Source organism: Schistocerca americana, chromosome 3 (assembly GCF_021461395.2).
Source record: "Schistocerca americana isolate TAMUIC-IGC-003095 chromosome 3, iqSchAmer2.1, whole genome shotgun sequence".
Taxonomy (NCBI): Eukaryota; Metazoa; Arthropoda; class Insecta; order Orthoptera; family Acrididae; genus Schistocerca; species Schistocerca americana.
Window position 1 is genome coordinate 767812980 of NC_060121.1, and position 20354 is coordinate 767833333.

The following is a 20354-nucleotide window of genomic DNA, read 5'->3' on the forward strand; positions in this document are numbered from 1 at the left end:
ATGGCGTTTTCCTACAGCAATCTTACTCCAGGAATTATGAAGATCCGAACGTTCATTGGTGGATTGCAGGAACATACCTTCAGACTTGCAGATGGAGAGCAAATTCCAGATTTTCCATCACAACCAGCTTTCCCATCTGAAGTGCCAATGATTAGTAACACAAAATGACAGATTAATAAAAATCAAACCTTACCTACCTCATTCCGAAGAAATCCAGCGATTCTACAATAATTTATACTCCCAAACCGCCTATATGGATAAAGAAAAGTGACTGATGTAATACTGTGGCGAAATATGTATTGTGAGTAATGGTTTTTACATGAAATTATTTAATTCAATTAAATTTATTTACATTTGTTTCAGAAACCCTTTGGGTCCGACAAATTTAACAATGTATGTCTCCGTAGTGAACATTAAATGAAGATTCAAAACTTTTGGAAAATATCTACATCCTATGTAGTTAACATAGATTAAAACTAGCTCACATTGTGAGAATGATCTAGTTTTTTCTTTCCCCATAACAAATCACTCGTTTCGGCCCAAGGGTTTTTTCCAATAAACGATTCACTGTGAAACAGTAATCAGAATGCCCAACTCTTTAAACAGACGTCTGCAAGGTAATCGGAGATGAGCACCACATAGTATTCTTATAGCACTTTTTTGAACAGTTACCCCAGAACATTATTTAATATGACATTACTGAATAAAAGTATGCAAATTATGTCAACTTACTGATTTGCCTCTCCCCAAGAATTGCAATGATTCTAAAGTTAATTGTGTTCCAAAACGTGATTTTTCCCATTTAAATCTCATCAATATGAACACCTAAATTTGAAGTTTCCGCCCTATATACTGTTTCTTCACCATGTGTTACACTTATCATTGGTGTAGTACCGCTAGAAGCGCAGAACTGAATATGTTGTGTCTTTTTAAAACTGAGAGTGAGTCCATTCACAGAAAACCAGTCAACGATACTTTTAAGAAATTTGATTACAATTTCTTTTCTTTATGAATGTATGCTTGGATTGATTACAATACTAGTCTCATCTGCAAAACGAACTAATTCTTCTTGTTGTAGATTGGACAGGAGACCACTTACATATATGGGGAACAATAGTGGACCTAAGACTGAGTCTTGGGGAATCCCGTATGTGATTTCTTCCCAGTCAGAATTATGTCCCTGGACTGTAGTGGTTGAATGACTAAGTAGAACTTTCTGCAATTTCCACTGGTTAACTATACCTTCAATTTAATAAACTTTAGCCGGCCGGGGTGGCCGAGCGGTTCTAGGAGCTACAGTCTGGAACCGCGCGAGCAGTACGGTCGCAGGTTCGAATCCAGCCTCGGGCATGGATGTGTGTGATGTCCTTAGGTTTGTTAGGTTTAAGTAGTTCTAAGTTCTAGGGGACTGATGATCCCAGAAGTTAAGTCCCATGTGCTCAGGGCCATTTTTTTAATAAACTTTAGACAAAGTTTAAGGGGAACACTACTGGCTAAAATGGTTTCGATAACATCTGATTTCTTCACTTAATTCAGAAGTAGAGCTAGCAAAAGTATTTTTACTTATTTGATGGTCGTAATACAAACTTTTTACTCTGTACTACTGTAGCGTCTGAAGATCGACATTGTGGGTCGAAAATGGTTACGATTGTGTCCTAAATGTGCTTGTTTCAAAAATAAACAAAACTTCATAATAAGCCAATCACCGATTTACCTAAACGGAACGTCGTTTACATATTGTGCTGTGATTGCCAAAGGTCTTTGGATACTCATTGCAGTTCGTTCTAAAGACGGAAGACCCTGTAAAAATCATTTTAAAGTGTTTACATAGTTTAATCTTCAAGGAATGCTTTTCACTATGTGATGATAAAAAAATGATTTTTCCATTTCATCAGAACCAAAGTTCTTCATTTTCCGACTCAGTCGATACGCTAGTATATCTCATAGAAGTTCGATGTGGCTCACATCGAGGTTTCCGAGAAATGTGTCCAGCAGAATACACCAGAAATTCTGTGCGCTATTAGTAAATGGTCACCACTCTGCGAATAGTAGTATTATTAGACCAATACCAGAAAAGAACCGATTAAAAACTTTACATAAAATCTAAGGAATACGCTACTGGCTAAAATGGTTTCATTAACATCCGATTTCTTTACATCAACGGCCACAAGCAACAGCCCAAAGTCCAAAAGTGGAAAAAAAAGCCAGAGACCGTCAGGCCATCAGAGAAGGATACTGTCACCTCAACGTACAGGGTAGGAATGCTTTGCTAGCTATTCGTCAGTTATACACACATGCTAACCGTCACACATCATTCTATAACATCTCCATCAATTGCTCCCATAGTCTCAGACTGTAAAACTTGGATCAGTCAAAGCAACACGTTCATGTCGTAGAGTCCATGGAGAGGCAACATGGCTACCATAGCGAAGCAAAATTGACAACCCTCCGTCATCTTTTGCGCAGACAAAAGAGAGGGATTGTAGTACATGATAGTACGTAAGGAAATTACGAAGTAACTTCCGCTAGTAGCGTTTAGCAGTTATAGCCAGGAACAATATTACACCGGAATATAGCGCACTAGCACTTTATATACATCGTCTCTACGCTGCAGAATGCCTGCACGAGACATTGCGATTAATACGTGGGGCGTTCGGTAAGTAATGCAACATATTCGGAATTAGTTGTGGGACATAGTGGAACATTTCCGATTAAGTCCCCATAGTTTATGAAGTTCCAATAGGTTGCGGCGCTGTACGTCGCCTTCAGAATGACGTCTGTAAAGGAGGTGCGTTCCAAGCATAGAGGTGTCATTAAGTTTCTTTTGGCGGAAAATCAGAGCACCGGAGATTTTTATAGGTAGTTGCGAAGTGTCTATGGAGACATATCAGTAAATAAATATACGGTGAGTTGTTTGGTGAGGTGACTATCATCACCGCAACAAGGTTGCGCAAACCTGTTCGGTCTCCCACGTGCAGGCCTCCACACATGGCTGTGAATCCTGCATTTACATCTACATCTACATCTACATTTATACTCCGCAAGCCACCCAACGGTGTGTGACGGAGGGCACTTTGCATGCCACTCTCATTACCTCCCTTTCCTGTTCCAGTCGCGTATGGTTCGCGGAAAGAACGACTGTCCGAAAGCCTCCGTGCGCGCTCTAATCTCTCTAATTTTACATTCGTGATCTCCTCGGGAGGTATACGTAGGGGGAAGCAATATATTCGATACCTCATCCAGAAACGCACCCTCTCGAAACCTGGCGAGCAAGCTACACCGCGATGCAGAGCGCCTCTCTTGCAGAGTCTGCCACTTGAGTTTGTTAAACATCTCCGTAACGCTATCACGGTTACCAAAGAACCCTGTGACGAAACGCGCCGCACTTCTTTGGATCTTCTCCATCTCCTCCGTCAACCCCATCTGGTACGGATCCCACACTGATGAGCAATACTCAAGTACAGGTCGAACAAGTGTTTTGTAAGCCACCTCCTTTGTTGATGGACTACATTTTCTAAGAACTCTCCCAATGAATCTCAACCTGGTACCCGCCTTACCAACAATTAATTTTATATGATCATTCCACTTCAAATCGTTCCGCACGCATACTCCCAGATATTTTGCAGAAATAACTGCTACCAGTGTTTGTTACGCTATCATATAATCATACAATAAAGGATCCTTCTTTCTATGTATTCGCAATACATTACATTTGTCTATGTTAAGGGTCAGTTGCCACTCCCTGTACCAAGTGCCTATCCACTGCAGATCTTCCTGCATTTCGCTACAATTTTCTAATGCTGCAACTTCTCTGTATACTACAGCATCATCCGCGAAAAGCCGCATGGGACTTCCGACACTATCTACTAGGTCATATATATATATATATATATTGTGAAAAGCAATGGTCGCATAACACTCCCCTGTGGCAAGCCAGAGGTTACTTTAACGTCTGTAGACGTCCATTGATAATAACATGCTGTGTTCTGTTTGCTAAAAACTCTTCAATCCAGCCACACAGCTGGTCTGATATTCCGTAGGCTCTTACTTTGTTTATCAGGCGACAGTGCGGAACTGTATCGAACGCCTTCCGGAAGTCAAGAAAAATAGCATCTACCTGGGAGCCTGTATCCACTATTTTCTGGGTCTCATGAACAAATAAAGCGAGTTGGGTCTCACACGATCGCTGTTTCGGGAATCCATGTTGATTCCTACATAGTAGATTCTGGGTTTCCAAAAACGACATGATACTCGAGCAAAAAACATGTTCTAAAATTCTACAACAGATCGACGTCAGAGATATAGGTCTATAGTTTTGCGCATCTGCTCGACGACCCTTCTTGATGACTGGGACTACCTGTGCTCTTTTCCAATCATTTGGAACCTTCCGTTCCTCTAGAGACTTGCGGTACACGGCTGTTAGAAGGGGGGCAAGTTCTTTCGCGTACTCTGTGTAGAATCGAATTGGTATCCCGTCAGGTCCAGTGGACTTTCCTCTGTTGAGTGATTCCAGTTGCTTTTCTATTCCTTGGACACTTATTTCGATGTCAGCCATTTTTTCGTTTGTGCCAGGATTTAGAGAAGGAACTGCAGTGCGGTCTTCCTCTGTGAAACAGCTTTGGAAAAAGGTGTTTAGTATTTCAGCTTTACGCGTGTCATCCTCTGTTTCAGTGCCATCATCATCCCGGAGTGTCTGGATATGCTGTTTCGAGCCACTTACTGATTTAACGTAAGACCAGAACTTCCTAGGATTTTCTGTCAAGTCGGTACATAGAATTTTACTTTCGAATTCACTAAACGCTTCACGCATAGCTCTCCTTACGCTAACCTTGACATCGTTTAGCTTCTGTTTGTCTGAGAGGTTTTGGCTGCGTTTAAACTTAGAGTGAAGCTCTCTTTGCTTTCGCAGTAGTTTCCTAACTTTGTTGTTTTACCACGGTGGGTTTTTCCCGTCCCTCACAGTTTTACTCGGCACGTACCTGTCTAAAACGCATTTTACGATTGCCTTGAACTTTTTCCATAAACACTCAACATTGTCAGTGTCGGAACAGAAATTTTCGTTTTGATCTGTTAGGTAGTCTGAAATCTGCCTTCTATTACTCTTGCTAAATAGATAAACCTTCCTCCCTTTTTTTATATTCCTACTAACTTCCATACTCAGAGATGCTGCAAGGGCCTTATGATCACTGATTCCCTGTTCTGTACATACAGAGTCGAAAAGTTCGGGTCTGTTTGTTATCAGTAGGTCCAAGATGTTATCTCCACGAGTCGGTTCTCTGTTTAATTGCTGGAGGTAGTTTTCGGATAGTGCACTCAGTATAATGTCACTCGATGCTCTGTCCCTACCACCCGTCCTAAATATCTGAGTGTCCCAGTCTATATCTGGTAAATTGAAATCTCCACCTAAGACTATAACATGCTGAGAAAATTTGTGTGATATGTATTCCAAAATTTCTCTCAGTTGTTCTGCCACTAATGCTGCTGAGTCTGGAGGTCGGTAAAAAGAGCCAATTATTAACCTAGCTCGGTTGTTGAGTGTAACCTCCACCCATAATAATTCACAGGAACTATCCACTTCTACTTCACTACAGGATAAGCTACTACTAACAGCGACGAACACTCCACCACCGGTTGCATGTAATCTATCCTTTCTAAACACCGTCTGTACCTTTGTAAAAATTTCGGTAGAATTTATCTCTGGCTTCAGCCAGCTTTCTGTACCTATAACGATTTCAGCTTCGGTGCTTTCTATCAGCGCTTGAAGTTCCGGTACTTCACCAACGCAGCTTCGACAGTTTACAATACCGATTGCTGCTTGGTCCCCGCATGTCCTGACTTTGCCCCGCACCCGTTGAGGCTGTTGCCCTTTCTGTACTTGCCCAAGGCCATCTAACCTAAAAAAACGCCCAGCCCACGCCACACAACCCCTGCTACCCGTGTAGCCGCTTGTTGCGTGTAGTGGACTCCTGACCTATCCAGCGGAACCCGAAACCCCACCACCCTATGGCGCAAGTCGAGGAATCTGCAGCCCACACGGTCGCAGAACCGTCTCAGCCTCTGATTCAGACCCTCCACTCGGCTCTGTACCAAAGGTCCGCCGTCAGTCCTGTCGACGATGCTGCAGATGGTGAGCTCTGCTTTCATCCTGCTAGCAAGACTGGCAGTCTTCACCAAATCAGATAGCCGCCAGAAGCCAGAGAGGATTTCGTCGGATCCATAGCGACACACATCATTGGTGCCAACATGAGCAACCACCTGCAGATGGGTGCACCCTGTACCCTTCATGGCATCCGGAAGGACCCTTTCCACATCTGGAATGACTCCCCCCGGTATGCACACGGAGTGCACATTGGTTTTCTTCCCCTCTCTTGCTGCCATATCCCTAAGGGGCCCCATTACGCGCCTGACGTTGGAGCTCCCAACTACCAGTAAGCCCACCCTCTGCGACCGCCCGGATCCTGCAGACTGAGGGGCAACCTCTGGAACAGGACAAGCAGCCATGTCAGGCCGAAGATCAGTATCAGCCTGAGACAGAGCCTGAAACCGGTTCGTCAGACAAACTGGAGACGCCTTCCGTTCAGCCCTCCGGAATGTCTTTCGCCCCCTGCCACACCCTGAGACGACCTCCCACTCTACCACAGGTGAGGGATCAGCCTCAATGCGGACAGTGTTCCGGGCAACCACAGTCGTAGTCCGATCAGGGGATGTGTGGGACGAGCTGGCCGTCCCCAACAAACCCTCATCCGGAACTCCACAGTGATGCCCATTGGCAACAGCCTCAAGCTGTGTGACCGAAGCCAACACTGCCTGAAGCTGGGAGCGAAGGGATGCCAACTCAGCCTGCATCCGAACACAGCAGTTGCAGTCCCTATCCATGCCAAAAACTGTTGTGCAAAGAACGTCTGAACTAATATACAGAGGGCGCAAACAAATCGACACAAAATTTAAACGGTTATTAAAATACAAGATTGCCTAGTAAATGCAGTAATGCTGCTACTTGCGCACTGCTGACGCACTGCTCGGCGGCGGAAGGAGACTACACGATTTTACACTATTCAGGTACTAAAACGCGATGCTACAACTCTCAAATACTATAATACGCCCGAAATTTATGAATTAATCAATGCAAGTACCAAAAACACGCAAAGAAATTAAGAATTAAACTATGTAACAAATGAGTGAGCTAGGAGTATACGACTTGATGCTGCAGTTGCTTATCCAACGGCGGCAGGGAGCACACTGACTGTGACCAACCGACACTGGCCGTTCAAAACAAAAACAGAAGACAAACGACTACGCGAATTTACACTATTCAGGTACTAAAACGCGATGCTACAACTCTCAAATGCTATAATACGCCCGAAATTTATGAATTAGACAATGCAAGTACCAAAAACACGCAAAGAAATTAAGAATTAAACTATGTAACAAATGAGTGAGCTAGGAGTATGTGACTTGCTGCTGCAGCTGCTTATCCAACGGCGGCAGGGAGCACACTGATGTTGGATCGTGCAGATACTTTCATTTGATGTGATCGACGGGTCAAAATCAAACACCTCGCTGCTCAACTGGACATTTCTGTCGGTAGTGCTGACGCACTAGTCCACCAGTTGGAGTACCGTACTCAAAGGTGTGTGCCCACTACTGTCCTCGCTGCCTAACGAAAACCATAAAGAGCAATGGAGGACCATGTGTGCCGAATTAGTTGCAGGTTTAAAAGCTAATTGTGAAAAATCTTTGTCACAGGTGATGAAACATGGGTTCATTACTTCGAATCGGAAACAAAGTGGCAATCCTTAGAGTGGTGCCACACCGCCTCTCCTCTGAAAGAAAAGTTCAAAGCCGCATCATTAGCAGGTAAAATCATGGCGACCGTCTTCTGGCAGTCTGAAGGGGTCGTGTTGTAACCGCGACCGTAACGGTCGTGGGGTTTCCGAGAATGAAAGCGCAGTGTGACCAAACGGGAGCTGCCTGCGAACAAACAAAACGAATGGGAAAGGACGGACAAGAACAATGACGGACGACCGAGCAAGACCTTACGAACAACAACATGCAAGAAGCAATGGGGTCACGAGCGAGAACCTCACGACTCCATAATGTCGACTCGTACATGAAAACAAAGAAAGGTAAACACACTGTCTGTAGTCGAGATATCGATAGACTCACGCGAATCTCAGACTGCCTCGCTGAGAGAGAGGCAGGCGCTTAAATACATGATAGGGTACGTCGCAATTGGCCGCTGAGACCACGTGTTCCACCATGGCGCCTAGGGTATGTCGCTATTAGCCGCTGGGATCACGTGTTCCACCGTGGCGCCGTCACATCATATGCGCGCAGTCATGGATTTCGGCGCGCCGGCTTCAGAAACCTCTAGTGGTAATCAAGGTTCATGCCGTCTGGCGCAGATTCGAGACTCGCGGCGCTCTGTACCAGAGGTTATTGTGTTTTATGTCCTCCCTCATGATGCAACATTCAAATTTGAGGTGTATTGTGCTACCCTCTGGAAACTGAAGAAACGACTTCAACGTGTTCGTCGCCACAGAAGTCTCCGCAACCGAGAGGAGCTCACAGAACTTAATTGCACTGTTCTTCCTCATCGATCCTACAGCCCGAAACTCGCATTTTCTATTTCCATCTTTTTGGCACAACGGAGAATGAACTTTGCGGCAAACAGTAAGTAGGTGATGGGGAGGCTATTGATACAGTAAGACGGTGGCTCCGACGTCGACCAGCAGAGTGGTACCATGCGGGCATACAGGCATACAGACCCTCCCACTATTAAACAGAGATTATGCTGAAAAACAGAATTTCGTAGCCAAACGAATGGTGAATAGTATAGTGTATTATAATCCTGATAAAACGAATCTGTTTTCAGAAGAAAATATTGAATTACTTATTGAAAGCACCTTGTAGAACAACGTGGCACCGCAGGGAACGCTAAATATCGTGCCACACCCTCTCTGCGCACATATTACGCCTTTTTTATGTAGTCAGTTGCTTCTGACTAGGAGCACAACCAAAACACTACCTTTGTGGATTAGTATCAGTACTCTAAACGTAACGGATGCCATCTGCAGCACATGAATAGGGTTTTCAGTAACTGAATTGTGTAGCAATCTTTGGAGTTATGAGTGCGCACCAGCTAATTTCTTAGATCTATCAGAGGGCTTATTGGCTTTGAAGCTCCTCTGACCTATCCCTTTCACAGTACAATCAGTAGCAGTGGACCTCGAAACCTGCAAATTCTCTGACAGAATATTCTAGCTTTTGAGCTCTTAGAATTATAAATCGGTCTGATTCATTTATTTCTCCCTCTTCACCCATTCTGACAGAAAACTTCGATATGATTATTTTTTCCAGTTGTGAAACCATATTGTCATTTAGAAAAATCTTGGCTGTGTTGAAAAATGGCAACACTCCCATGCAGTCTCAGACACATAGAATTACTAAAAACTCTTCTGGTATTCTGTTACTTAGTATAGCCAACGTTTCTCGAATGATAGTCTAAATGCTATTCTCACTTGAGATATAACCTCGAAATTAAGATTAGCTACTCTCATAATTAGAAATTTTATCATGAATATTTTGAAGTGTTTCTGTGGCCAATAAAGGTAGTGTAATCATTATATTCTATTGCCTTTGTCTTGCTACACTGCAAAATACTCTCTTAATAGAAATGAAATGTCTGTCTTTGCTTCACACTCTTTACTTTTAGATAAGCTAACTTTACACAACCATTATACACCTATTATGATCTTTATGCAACGCTTGTATTTCGAGTGTGCCTCATTCCTACATGTGCTCAATTTTGTCTCTTGCTTTCTTTCCTTCTTTTTGAATTTCTACGATGTGTAGTTTATCGAACGTCATGTAATCCACTGATTGCATTTTCTTTTCTAGCTCACCCAAATATTTGACTGTTCATCACTCAGGGCGGTCTTCAGAGTTTCAACGAGGCATCCTATTACAGTGTGCCACTAGTCGGAATACCTTTCTTTGGTGATCAAGCATACAACGTGGCAAAAATGGTCAGGGCTGGAATTGGAGTCAAGCTGGACTTTCGAACCATCACCAAACAGTCTGTCCTCCAAGCCGTGCGGACCGTTCTGGAGGATCCCAGGTAGAGTATATCGATTTCGAAATAACCGTAGCAGGATACATAATTATAAAATGCTGCGAATCAGGAACTGTGTAAATCTGAAGAGGCTGAAAATATCAGCCAACCAGTTGAAAAACTAAGATTTGTTAGCCTTTGACCTAGGTTTCAACATATCTAAGGCCCACTCTTTCTGAAGAAGGTATTTTTTAGAAATATCGAAATCTAGGTCAAGGGATAATAAACCTTTGTTTTGTAACTGGTTGGCTGATATTTTCAACCTCTTTATATATAACTATATTCATTTCATCTACGTTTCTTGCAAGATTTGCGATCTGTGGCAGTATGACATACATGATATAAGTAAGAATAATCTGTTCTTCTATTTAGCTCTGTTATGAAATCAGAAGACCTAGAAAACTGATGGAATCAAGTAAGAAATTAGAAAAGCAAAATGTTCTCATCAGTTCCTATGTACAAGAATTAAAAGCTTATGACGTACGAAGCCTCTCACCACTACCAAGATGCCTGTAATGATTTTCTTTTGAAGCGTTAGCAATGCAAGGAATAGGGAACGGTAAGGTGCTAGGGTACACAACTTTTATTTGATTCTCCAACACATAAAGAAAGGAAATACGGCACAGTTTGAAAGACAATCTTCAGTGTGAGCTGAAAGGAACAAAAAGATCATTATTTTCCAATTACACATTTACAGTTTTTTTAAATTAACGAATATTAGGAAAATTTCAATTGTTAACAAAGACTGGCCTTTTTCGTGACAAGTGCGCCGATCCATTACGTTGATACATCATTCGGAGCCGGTTTGTCAAACCTGATAGAACGACTTTCTAACTAGCAACCCAATTCACAACAACATAAGACAGCAGAATTACAACAAGCAATATAAACGATCACACAAAAGATACATTGTCAGTCTTCGACGCCTGCCACAAAACACTGCAGGTCCGTCCAGTAGAGCGTGTGCAGCGACGGATTTGATCGTATTCTTTTTCTTGTCGGCGGCAGATGTGGTCATTTCCACGTCTTCAATTGTTTTATATATAGTCTGTCTTGCACGACGACGACGACTGTATCTTCTGTAAGGCAATTGAAGACGTGGAAATGACCACATCTGCCGCCGACAAGAAAAAGAATACGATCAAATCTGTCGCTGCACACGCTCTACTGGACGGACCTGCAGTGTTTTGTGGTTGCAGACTGAACTTCAGCATTGACATCAATGATTCGTTTACCCACGGTAACGGATGGTTAACAGTCGCTGTTGTACGTGGTGGTACAGGTGTACCTAATGTATCCGGACTGGAAAGCTTCGTTGATCGTGACATCATAGCCTATCGAACATATCATGTCACCGAAAATGCAAATAAAGACTTTGGCAAATCAACATATATGTCACCCTCACCCTTTTCCTTGTATACACGTAGTAGACGTAAGATATCAGTTAATGAAACTGTTTTTATATGGATTAAAGGTAAAGGTACCTGTGAATATGTTAAATTTGTTGGAGATTAGCAATGAAAATGAAAATTCGTGTCAAAAATGATTACAGCCTAAACAGGGCTCGACGCGCAATTGGAAAAGTAAACTTTTATTAATAATAAATAAAGGGTAAGTGTTGTCAAAGATTCACGTGATATCAAAGTAAGATTTTCCACATAAACATTAGAAAAGACCTATAAGCCTCTGCAGAAGTATATCTTCAGGCAGGTTATCTAAAATAACAAGACTGTCCTCACTACATAAAAATACCAGTGTAAAAATGTGTTGGAGGTGTCTAGAGCCGTTAGTTTTATTTCACTTGCCCAAAGCCCAGCCATGAGCATTGCAGGACAATGGGTCTGTAGCGAATCACTCAAAACTGGTTAAAGCTTAGCGAAGGTCAAGTTCACCAGATTCCATAAAATCGAGGTATGTTGGTGAAATTCATACAATTTCTTCGATGAAAATAAATGTCCTTTACCATCACCACGCAGCATGTCGATTTTGACATGTACGCCTCCAAAACTCGTGGCAGGGGTTTGATGCCCGCTCGGCTACAGACATCCGTACATCACACTCGGGGAACAATTACAACTAAATGCCATTCTACGTCAACGTAGCCATCACCACATCTCACGTGGTGCATATTAGAGCTGTAAAACTACCGTAGACTATCATAAGCAAGCTCGGGCTATGATAGTTTCTCCAGTAGTTTTTGTCAGTTAAGGTCGTACCCTCTTCAATTGTATCTTAGGTGTTTTGCATACTTGTTGGTTGCTACCTCATAACTATTGCTTTCTTTACCTAGGCGATCAGTGTCTTACTACATTCCCCTAAAAACCGGAAGCAGTGAACTGTCGAGAAACTGAGGATATTTAAAATGGCCGGTTAACCTACGAAACATTTTTGTTCTATGCAGTTATTCCCCTGTCTATTAATTAAAAGCAAACAGCATTTGTAGCAAAATTGGAATTGTCCGTTTTTAATTCAGATTTTATTAAAAAATTGTTGATCTGTAACGTGAAACAGAGGGATGTTGTAGAAAGAAATAAAGAAAATAATAAGATTTATCATGTAGCACTAGGAAACGCAATTTCCGCACCACAAAGGTAAAATAAATTAAAAAAACGCAAAACAATATTTTTCAAACATCGCTACAGTAGTTCTTCAAACGTGTATAAAACATGTTTCTTTTATTCATCAACAACTTCGAATACATCAGTAACAACAGGAATCTCTTGCCTTTGATCATGATGAAGAACGTTCTGTTGAGTGCAAAATAACAATAATAATGACAAATATTTTTTATGGTTGTGCATGTAAACTGTATTGGCATAAAAAGTAATTGCTTTAGTTTTATTAAAGTAACGCGATCAAATAACTTTTGTCACTTATAAAATGCAATTATATACTATAAGGATATACACTGAGCTAACAAAAGTCACGGAATCCACCTAATATAGTGTCGGGCGTCCTTTTTTCCTGCATAGTGTAGCAGCTCGACTTGAGATGGACTCAACAAGTCTTTGGAAGTCCCATGCAGAAATACTGAGCTATGTTAGCCGTTCATAATTGCGTAAATGTTGCCAGTGCAGAATTTTGTACTCGAACGGACATCTCCATCATGTCCCAGTAATGTTGGATGGTATTCATTTCTGGCGATCTGGGTGGCCAAATCATTTGCTCGTATTGTCAAGAATGTTCTTCAAACCAATCGCGAACATTTGTGACCGACGTCATGGCACACTGTCATCCATAAAAAATCCATTGTTATTTGGGAATATGAAGCTAATGGATGGCTGCAAATTGACTCCCAGTAGTCGAACATAACCGTTTCCAGTCAATGGTCGGTTCTGTTGGACCAAAGGACCAAGGCTATTCCATGTAAACGATGCCCTAACCATTATTGAGTTTGCACAGTGCGTTGTTGACAACTTGAGTCAATGGCTTAGTGGGGTCTTCACCAAAGTCGAACCCTGCATTCAGTCCTTACCAACTGAAATCGTGATTCATCTGACCAGACCACGGTTCTTGAGTCGTCCAGGGTGCAGCGGGTATGGTAACGAGCCCGGGAGAGGCCCTGCGGGCGATGTGCTGTTAGCAAAGGCACTCGTGTCGGTCGCCTACTGCCATAGCCCTTCAAGGCCAAATTTCACCGCATTGTCCTAACGGTTATGTTCATCGTACGTTCCACATTGATTTATGTGATTATTTCACGTGGTGTTGCTTGTCTGTTAGCACTAACAACTCTACCCAAACGCCTCTGACGTCGGTCGTCAAGTGAAGGCTGTTGGCCTCTGCGTTGTTAGCAGTGACAGGTTCTGCCTGAAATTTGGTATTTTCGTCACACTCTTGACACTGTGGATCTCGGAATATTGAATTCCCCAATGATTTCCGAAATGGAATGTCTCATGCATCTAGCTGCAACTATCACTGCTAAAATAACGCGGCATAAGTAGTCTGTGTCGATGCTGCTGCACATGCGGCTGCTCGACAACTGATGCCGTCTAACCAGATATGTCACTTATATAGCTGCCAGTTATCGTACTGCAACTTACCGCCGCCAGTAACGAGCCGAGTACCTTATCTACTTCCGCTCCGGCATCAATAGAGCGCGCGACGCTAAGTAAAACTAGTAGCGTCGTGCTAGAACGCCCAGTGGGCAGTGCAAAGTACCTTGAACACCGCACATAGTACACCAGCATATCGAAGGTATATATCGTAGCAACTAGCAGCAAATGAATGTTTATATACATATAATCAAAGATGGGAGCACAGCTCTCCACATTGCCATGGTTCCCTCTCTGAGATGTCAGTGTCTATTGGTGAACTAGTATCTGGATGACTTGGGACGGGTCATTTACCATGAACCAATAGGTTTCTTTTTTGCTGTCGTGTAATATCTATTATTATTTTATTATTTCTCAAGGAGAGGAGAAGTAGTTTATTTCAGTTTCTATAGTACCGGATGGCTGCAAATTGACTCTAAGTAGTAGAACATAACCGTTTCCAGTCAATGGTCGGTTCTATTGGACCAAAGGACCCAGTCTATTCCATGTAAACGATGCCCTCACCGTTATTGAGCTTGCACAGTGCGTTGTTGACAGCTTGAGTCAATGGCACATCACAAACAACTTTAATCTTGGCACAATTCAGTGCACCTGAGGAGGAGAAGGCGTTCGCGATTTACAGTGTATAAAGATGTTGACAATATACCTATTACTACGAAGAGCGGAGTAGGTGCGCAAGTTATTCTTCATGGTCCTTCAGTGTTTTGTGGATGCGTACTGAATTTGACACTTACTAATGCTGCTGCTAGAGCACATGGCAATGGTTGGGTTACTGTGGCTCTAATTCATGGTGGTAAAGTGGAGACTGTATCAGGGCTGGAGACTTTTAACAGCCGAAAAGTTAATGCCTATAGTACATTTCAGATATGTGAAGTGTATAACAGAGATCGTGGTTCATCTTACTATATGTCTACAATGTCATTGGTTCTTAGGACAAGGAATCGTCGTAAAGTAAATGAATCAGAGTCTGTGTCCGTGTGGGTTAAAAGTGCACTGAATTGTGCCAAGATTAAAGTTGTCGGTGACGTGACACATTACTATAGAAACTGAAATAAAGTACCTGTCCCGTCATACGGCCATGATCACGTCGGAAACCTTTTCAAGTGGATCACTGAGTACAAATGACAGCTTGGCCAATACACTGCCCTTTTATACCTTGTGTACGCGATACTTTCGCCATCTGGATATGTGCATATGTCTACGCCATGACTTTCATCACCTCAGTGTGAAATACGCAATGGAATAACGCTGAATGACTTGCGGTTCTAAGTTTGTGCAAAACAAAGAACCAAACAAACAGAAAAGCACAGAGAAGTCGTCGCTTCCCAGTTTCTCTTTTACATATTCCATTACGTTTCTTTACCTACCAGTGATACCAATACTACCTGTAATCTTGTCATGTACTACGCCAGTTATGTAGTCTACCAAAACTGCCGAACCGTCATTTGGGTAGAGTGCTGTTGCATTCCCGCCGAGCTAAACGTACTGCCGCAGAACCGAGAGCCAGCAAACACTACCGAGCGTAAGGACCAAGGCAAATTCACGCAGTCGCGCTCAGCGTTACGTTCATCTCTCCGCCTCTTCGCGTGGTGCCTATCGGGACGCGCAAAATCTGTCACCAAGTGCCGGAACAGCAAAATCTCTGGCGCACTCGTAGCTCATCTATAGGACCTACAAGCCGGTGCTCGTCTCACTTTACTTGGCGTTTTTTGCTGATAGGCAAACTTATTTTGAGTCAGTCAACTGTACATTGATTTCGACTGTCCGTTGCTTGCTTGCCATACTGAGATTACTTGTGTTAAAGTTTTTTGTATAAACTACTGTACTTACTCTTCATCCTTGTACACAACAGGCACATCCCACATGATAGGTTTCATTCATTTATGAAATTTGAAGATTATCATTACTGTATTACAGATTATCACAAAACATTATCAAGGAGCACTTTACCAAATTCGTTAATAAACTGTATTGTTCGCAAAAGTTTCGTTATCGAGCATATTACTTAGCGAAGCCCTGTAAAAGGTGCAACCAAGCGGCTGCCGACCTCTCAACGAGCTGCCGTGATGTGGAATGCACACTCACCCACATTCAGAAGCTCTGACGTGTACGCAGTTCGACAATGCTACAACCCTGCTGGTTCCAGCCTGGTACGTTCCAAGTCACAGGAAAGAAATATGGCTGCTGTTGATTCTACAGGATAAAGCAGCAGAAATCGAGGTGTGAGCTCTGAAAACGCTTTGTAACGCAAAGACGTTGGGAAAGCGATATACTGCGGCACCTTTCACTTCACCGTCTGGTCTATGTCGAAGTCAATAGAGACAGACCACCAGATGATGTGGGGAAGAGGCGGCAGTCTACCTGAGGAACTACTGTGGTGGTCATCTCAGCTGATTCACGGAAACCACACAAAACCAAAAATCTAGAGGCTGAACAGGGATCTGAACCGCGAGGTTTCTGAATGCAAGACGGCTGGCTTCACCATTTCTTCACACCGTTCTTGAAATATGTAACTACAGGAATAGTGTAGTGTGAATTGTCAATGATCACATTGGGATGCATGTTGCATTTTCTTATCGGTAACCTAGGGAATTAACAAGTATGTTAAACTTAATTTTTAGTGTTTGGGTGCAAAAATTGCTGCCTTATTATGAAAGAGAAGAGACGATAGCAATGGGTTACTTTTGATTCACCTCATTTCGATGTCGATGCAGATGGGCCAACTCGTTGTCGTATAGTTTTTTTCATGCATCTGCATATACACCTTTGCCGCTCCAATGACGCCAACAGTTGTTAATGTTAGGGATTAGAGATAAATCTGAGAGAGCCAATTCAGGATGTGGGAAAGAATCTGAAACCTCATTCATGCTGTTTGTCCACGACCGAAACCATTTATCAGCTATGTTGCTTTGATAATACCACTCAGTTCTTTCTATAGAGAAGCATACGATTTGCTTATAATGACTTCGCTGAAGAACTTATCAGCAGAACACATTTCAAAACTTACAACTTGAGCTTGATATGAGCTGAGGTGACCTTTGCCTTAGCTATGCCAGAAACTGACGTTTGTAATGAGGTGGGTAATGAAAACACAAAACGTGTGGTATTGAACACAGTGTGTTAGATTATGCTGCCAGTTACGAACTTGTTGAAATTTCTGAAGGGGTGATAGGAGTTTGTATAATCACCATGAAAATTTATATGTGTGGGATTGAAAATCATAGAAGACCGAAAAAAATTTGGTTCATGGTTTCAGCTACACACGACCCACATTGCGACCTAAGTCATAAAATTGCACATTAGAATACAGCAATGTACAGCAGCTTATAGGAATCAAAATTACAGATACGAAATACAAACTACACATGAAATTATAACACAGTTAAAAAGTATATAAGAAGAATTAATTAAAGGATACGTAGCATAAGAATAGGCATAAAGACTCAAAACGTTAATTTTTTTTAATGGCAGCATCCATACAGAACGTATAGGCAAAATAACGTTACATCTGTTACATCTTCCATAGCCAATCGAGGAAAAGAAAGTTCATAAAACTGAAAAAGGTACATAAAACTTTCAATCCATAATACAAAAATTACGGTGGATCGTTTGTCTCCAACGCTAACAGTGTCAACAAACACGACCATGCAAATCCTTGCTCGTATCCAGAAAATGATTCTGCTACGTCAGCAGTACGGAGAAGAGTAAGCACTGATGACCGAACAACGACAGAAAACATCAAAGAACAGTATAACGATATCGAAGTTGGTGGCAAGGAATAAAAGATGAATTCTTCGAGGCACAGTATTTCTGCAGAGAATGCAAAGAGGAGATGTGCCAACATGTTGTATCTGCTCCCTGATGTAGCTACGACGAGCTAGACCAGGCTCATACAAGAATTGCGCCGGCGGGCTCGCCCGCGCCCCGCGGCCGCAAGACAGTGTAGTTCAGCACCCCGTCGGCGACCGTGTGTCGCTAGTGTCGACGTAGGAGCGAGCGAGAGAGAGAGAGAGAGAGAGCGGGAGCTGCAGAGCCAGTGAGACCGCACGGCACTGCTATGCGCTAGACTGTCCCGCGGTCAGATCTAACGTAAACGAAATATTCTATTTTAGAATTAATTTTATGTAAGGGATATAGAGTCTCATTCTTACTGCTAGTAGTTACAAGTAAGTATATTTTCTTATACTTCGTGCTACAATTTTTTGTATCCCTTTTCAAAGTTTAGAAAACGGATCCTTAGTTTGCTGTTTTGTACGTAATAATTTTAACTGACAAAGTTTGAAACTTATTAAAATCGGATTAAGGTCTTACAGTCAACGTTGTTAAAGAAGACATTTAACATTTTACACGTTTTTCTTTTTCGAGGAAACAATTTTATCTAGGCTTGGTACAATATTCCGTGAGACTGTTAACCTCAAAGAATTGGCCAAATTTTTATCGCCAAGGAATGAACGGTTCTTAGTTTTAACAAGTTACCCCTAAGAAAGCGGTCCTTCAGGCGGATATGGCACTGTAGGTCAATCAGCTCTAGTTGAAGCACTTGTGAGACGTCCTCTGCCCGAAGGGAAAACGGGCGAACAAATATATCTATCGGCTGGCGTTCGGGCGGTCCGCACGGCCAGCTAAGCGGCACTGCTCGGCCGCTGCAGCAACATACGAATTCGCTCGGGGCGCTGGCCGCGGGCGATCGCGGGCGCTGGCGCTCCAGGGGCACAGTTTGGACGAGCCTGAGCTAGACTAATTGAACAGAACAATAAGACAAATTTTCAGAATGTCAATGTGCCGTCGCTACGGACAGACCAAGAAAGGAGCGAGTCAATAGACAAGAGATGCTCCACTGTTGACTAGCAAGGGGATCGCGGAAGTTACAATGCAGTTCCTGGATCCAACAAAACACTGCTTGCTCGGAGCAAATACAGCCAGCCGCGCTAAGTGGAGCAGTGGTTACTCCAATATCTCATCGTTCTAGCGATATGGAGACAGAATCGGACTTACTGACAAAAAAAGTGAAGCACCCAGAATGCGAGGAAGTAAAGAAATGAAACTTCACTAATCGAGAGGGTATGTGATGTTATTATGGTGATTGCAGAATCGAATCATAAATGTAAGGAATTTGGCAGCGTGCGCCCACTTGTCAGTGCGATGTTGCACACTCTCGTGCTCCGATGGGTGCACTGATTGGGTTGATTACAATGCCATAAAGCCGTTGTATCCTCTTCCGAGGCAGACTGGTCCACAACTGTTGTAAGTGGTAGTTGGCATCCGACATACTGGCACTGGAACGAAGCTGACGTCACAAGTTCTATAGGGGACAGATATGGGATCTTGGTAGTTACAGAAGTAACTCAGCATCACGAGGACGGTTCATGGAGATACGTGTCATGTCTGAACAGGCACTGTCCAGTTGGAAATTGGCACCACGATACTGTCAAATGCGAGCTAATATGTGAGGACACAGGATGTCCGCCTCATATAGTGCTGTCAGGGTTCCCTCAAACACTACCAGCCAGATCTGAAGTCATAACCAGTTATTCCCCACTCCATGACGCGACGAGTAACGCCGCTGTTCCTCTCTCTTCCCAGCTCGCCGCCATAATGAACGATGATCATATGGGATAGAGTTGAACCAGAATTCATCACTGAACACAATGTTACACCAATCATCAGAGGTCCATGCTTCCAGATCACGAAACCACTCCATATGCAGCCGTTTGTATTTCGGTTTTAATGGCAGCCTGCGTATAGGACGGTAATTCCCTAGTCCAGTTGCTGCTAGTCTCCAACCAATGGTGCATGGTGACTCAGAATGTTGCAGGAGGTCTTTTAGTTTTTCTTGAAGACAGGCACAGATGTGAAGAGGCTACGATGTGCTTGGTTGACATTAAGGCGAACCTTCCTTGTGATGGTCAGGCGTGGTCGACCAGAAGCTTGGGGACGACTATGCCTGCCTTCACTTTCCCAAGAAGTCCAAAATCGGACCACTCTCACATCCAATGCCGCGCAAATCACCAAGAAACTTTACATATTCACATACTCCTTTACCTTTAACCCAAATGAATACAGACTCATTTACAGATATTTTTCTCTTATTACGAGTATATAAAGACAATGCAGATTTACCGAAGTCTTTATTAGCAAGTTCTGCCATATGGTAGGTACGATAGGCTATAATGTCTCTATCAACAAAA

The 20354-nt window shown here is 42.8% G+C and overlaps 1 protein-coding gene across 1 annotated transcript in view; it reads left to right on the top strand.

Moving 5' to 3' along the window:
• The window catches only part of LOC124606385 (UDP-glucosyltransferase 2-like), a 31603-nt gene that overhangs the window by 7296 nt on the left and 3953 nt on the right, over positions 1–20354 (top strand). The window contains exon 2 of the mRNA XM_047138366.1: positions 9901–10120. Within this exon, the coding sequence (XP_046994322.1) occupies positions 10026–10120 (95 nt within the window). The 5' untranslated portion in view covers positions 9901–10025. The remainder of the gene's footprint in view (positions 1–9900; positions 10121–20354) is intronic.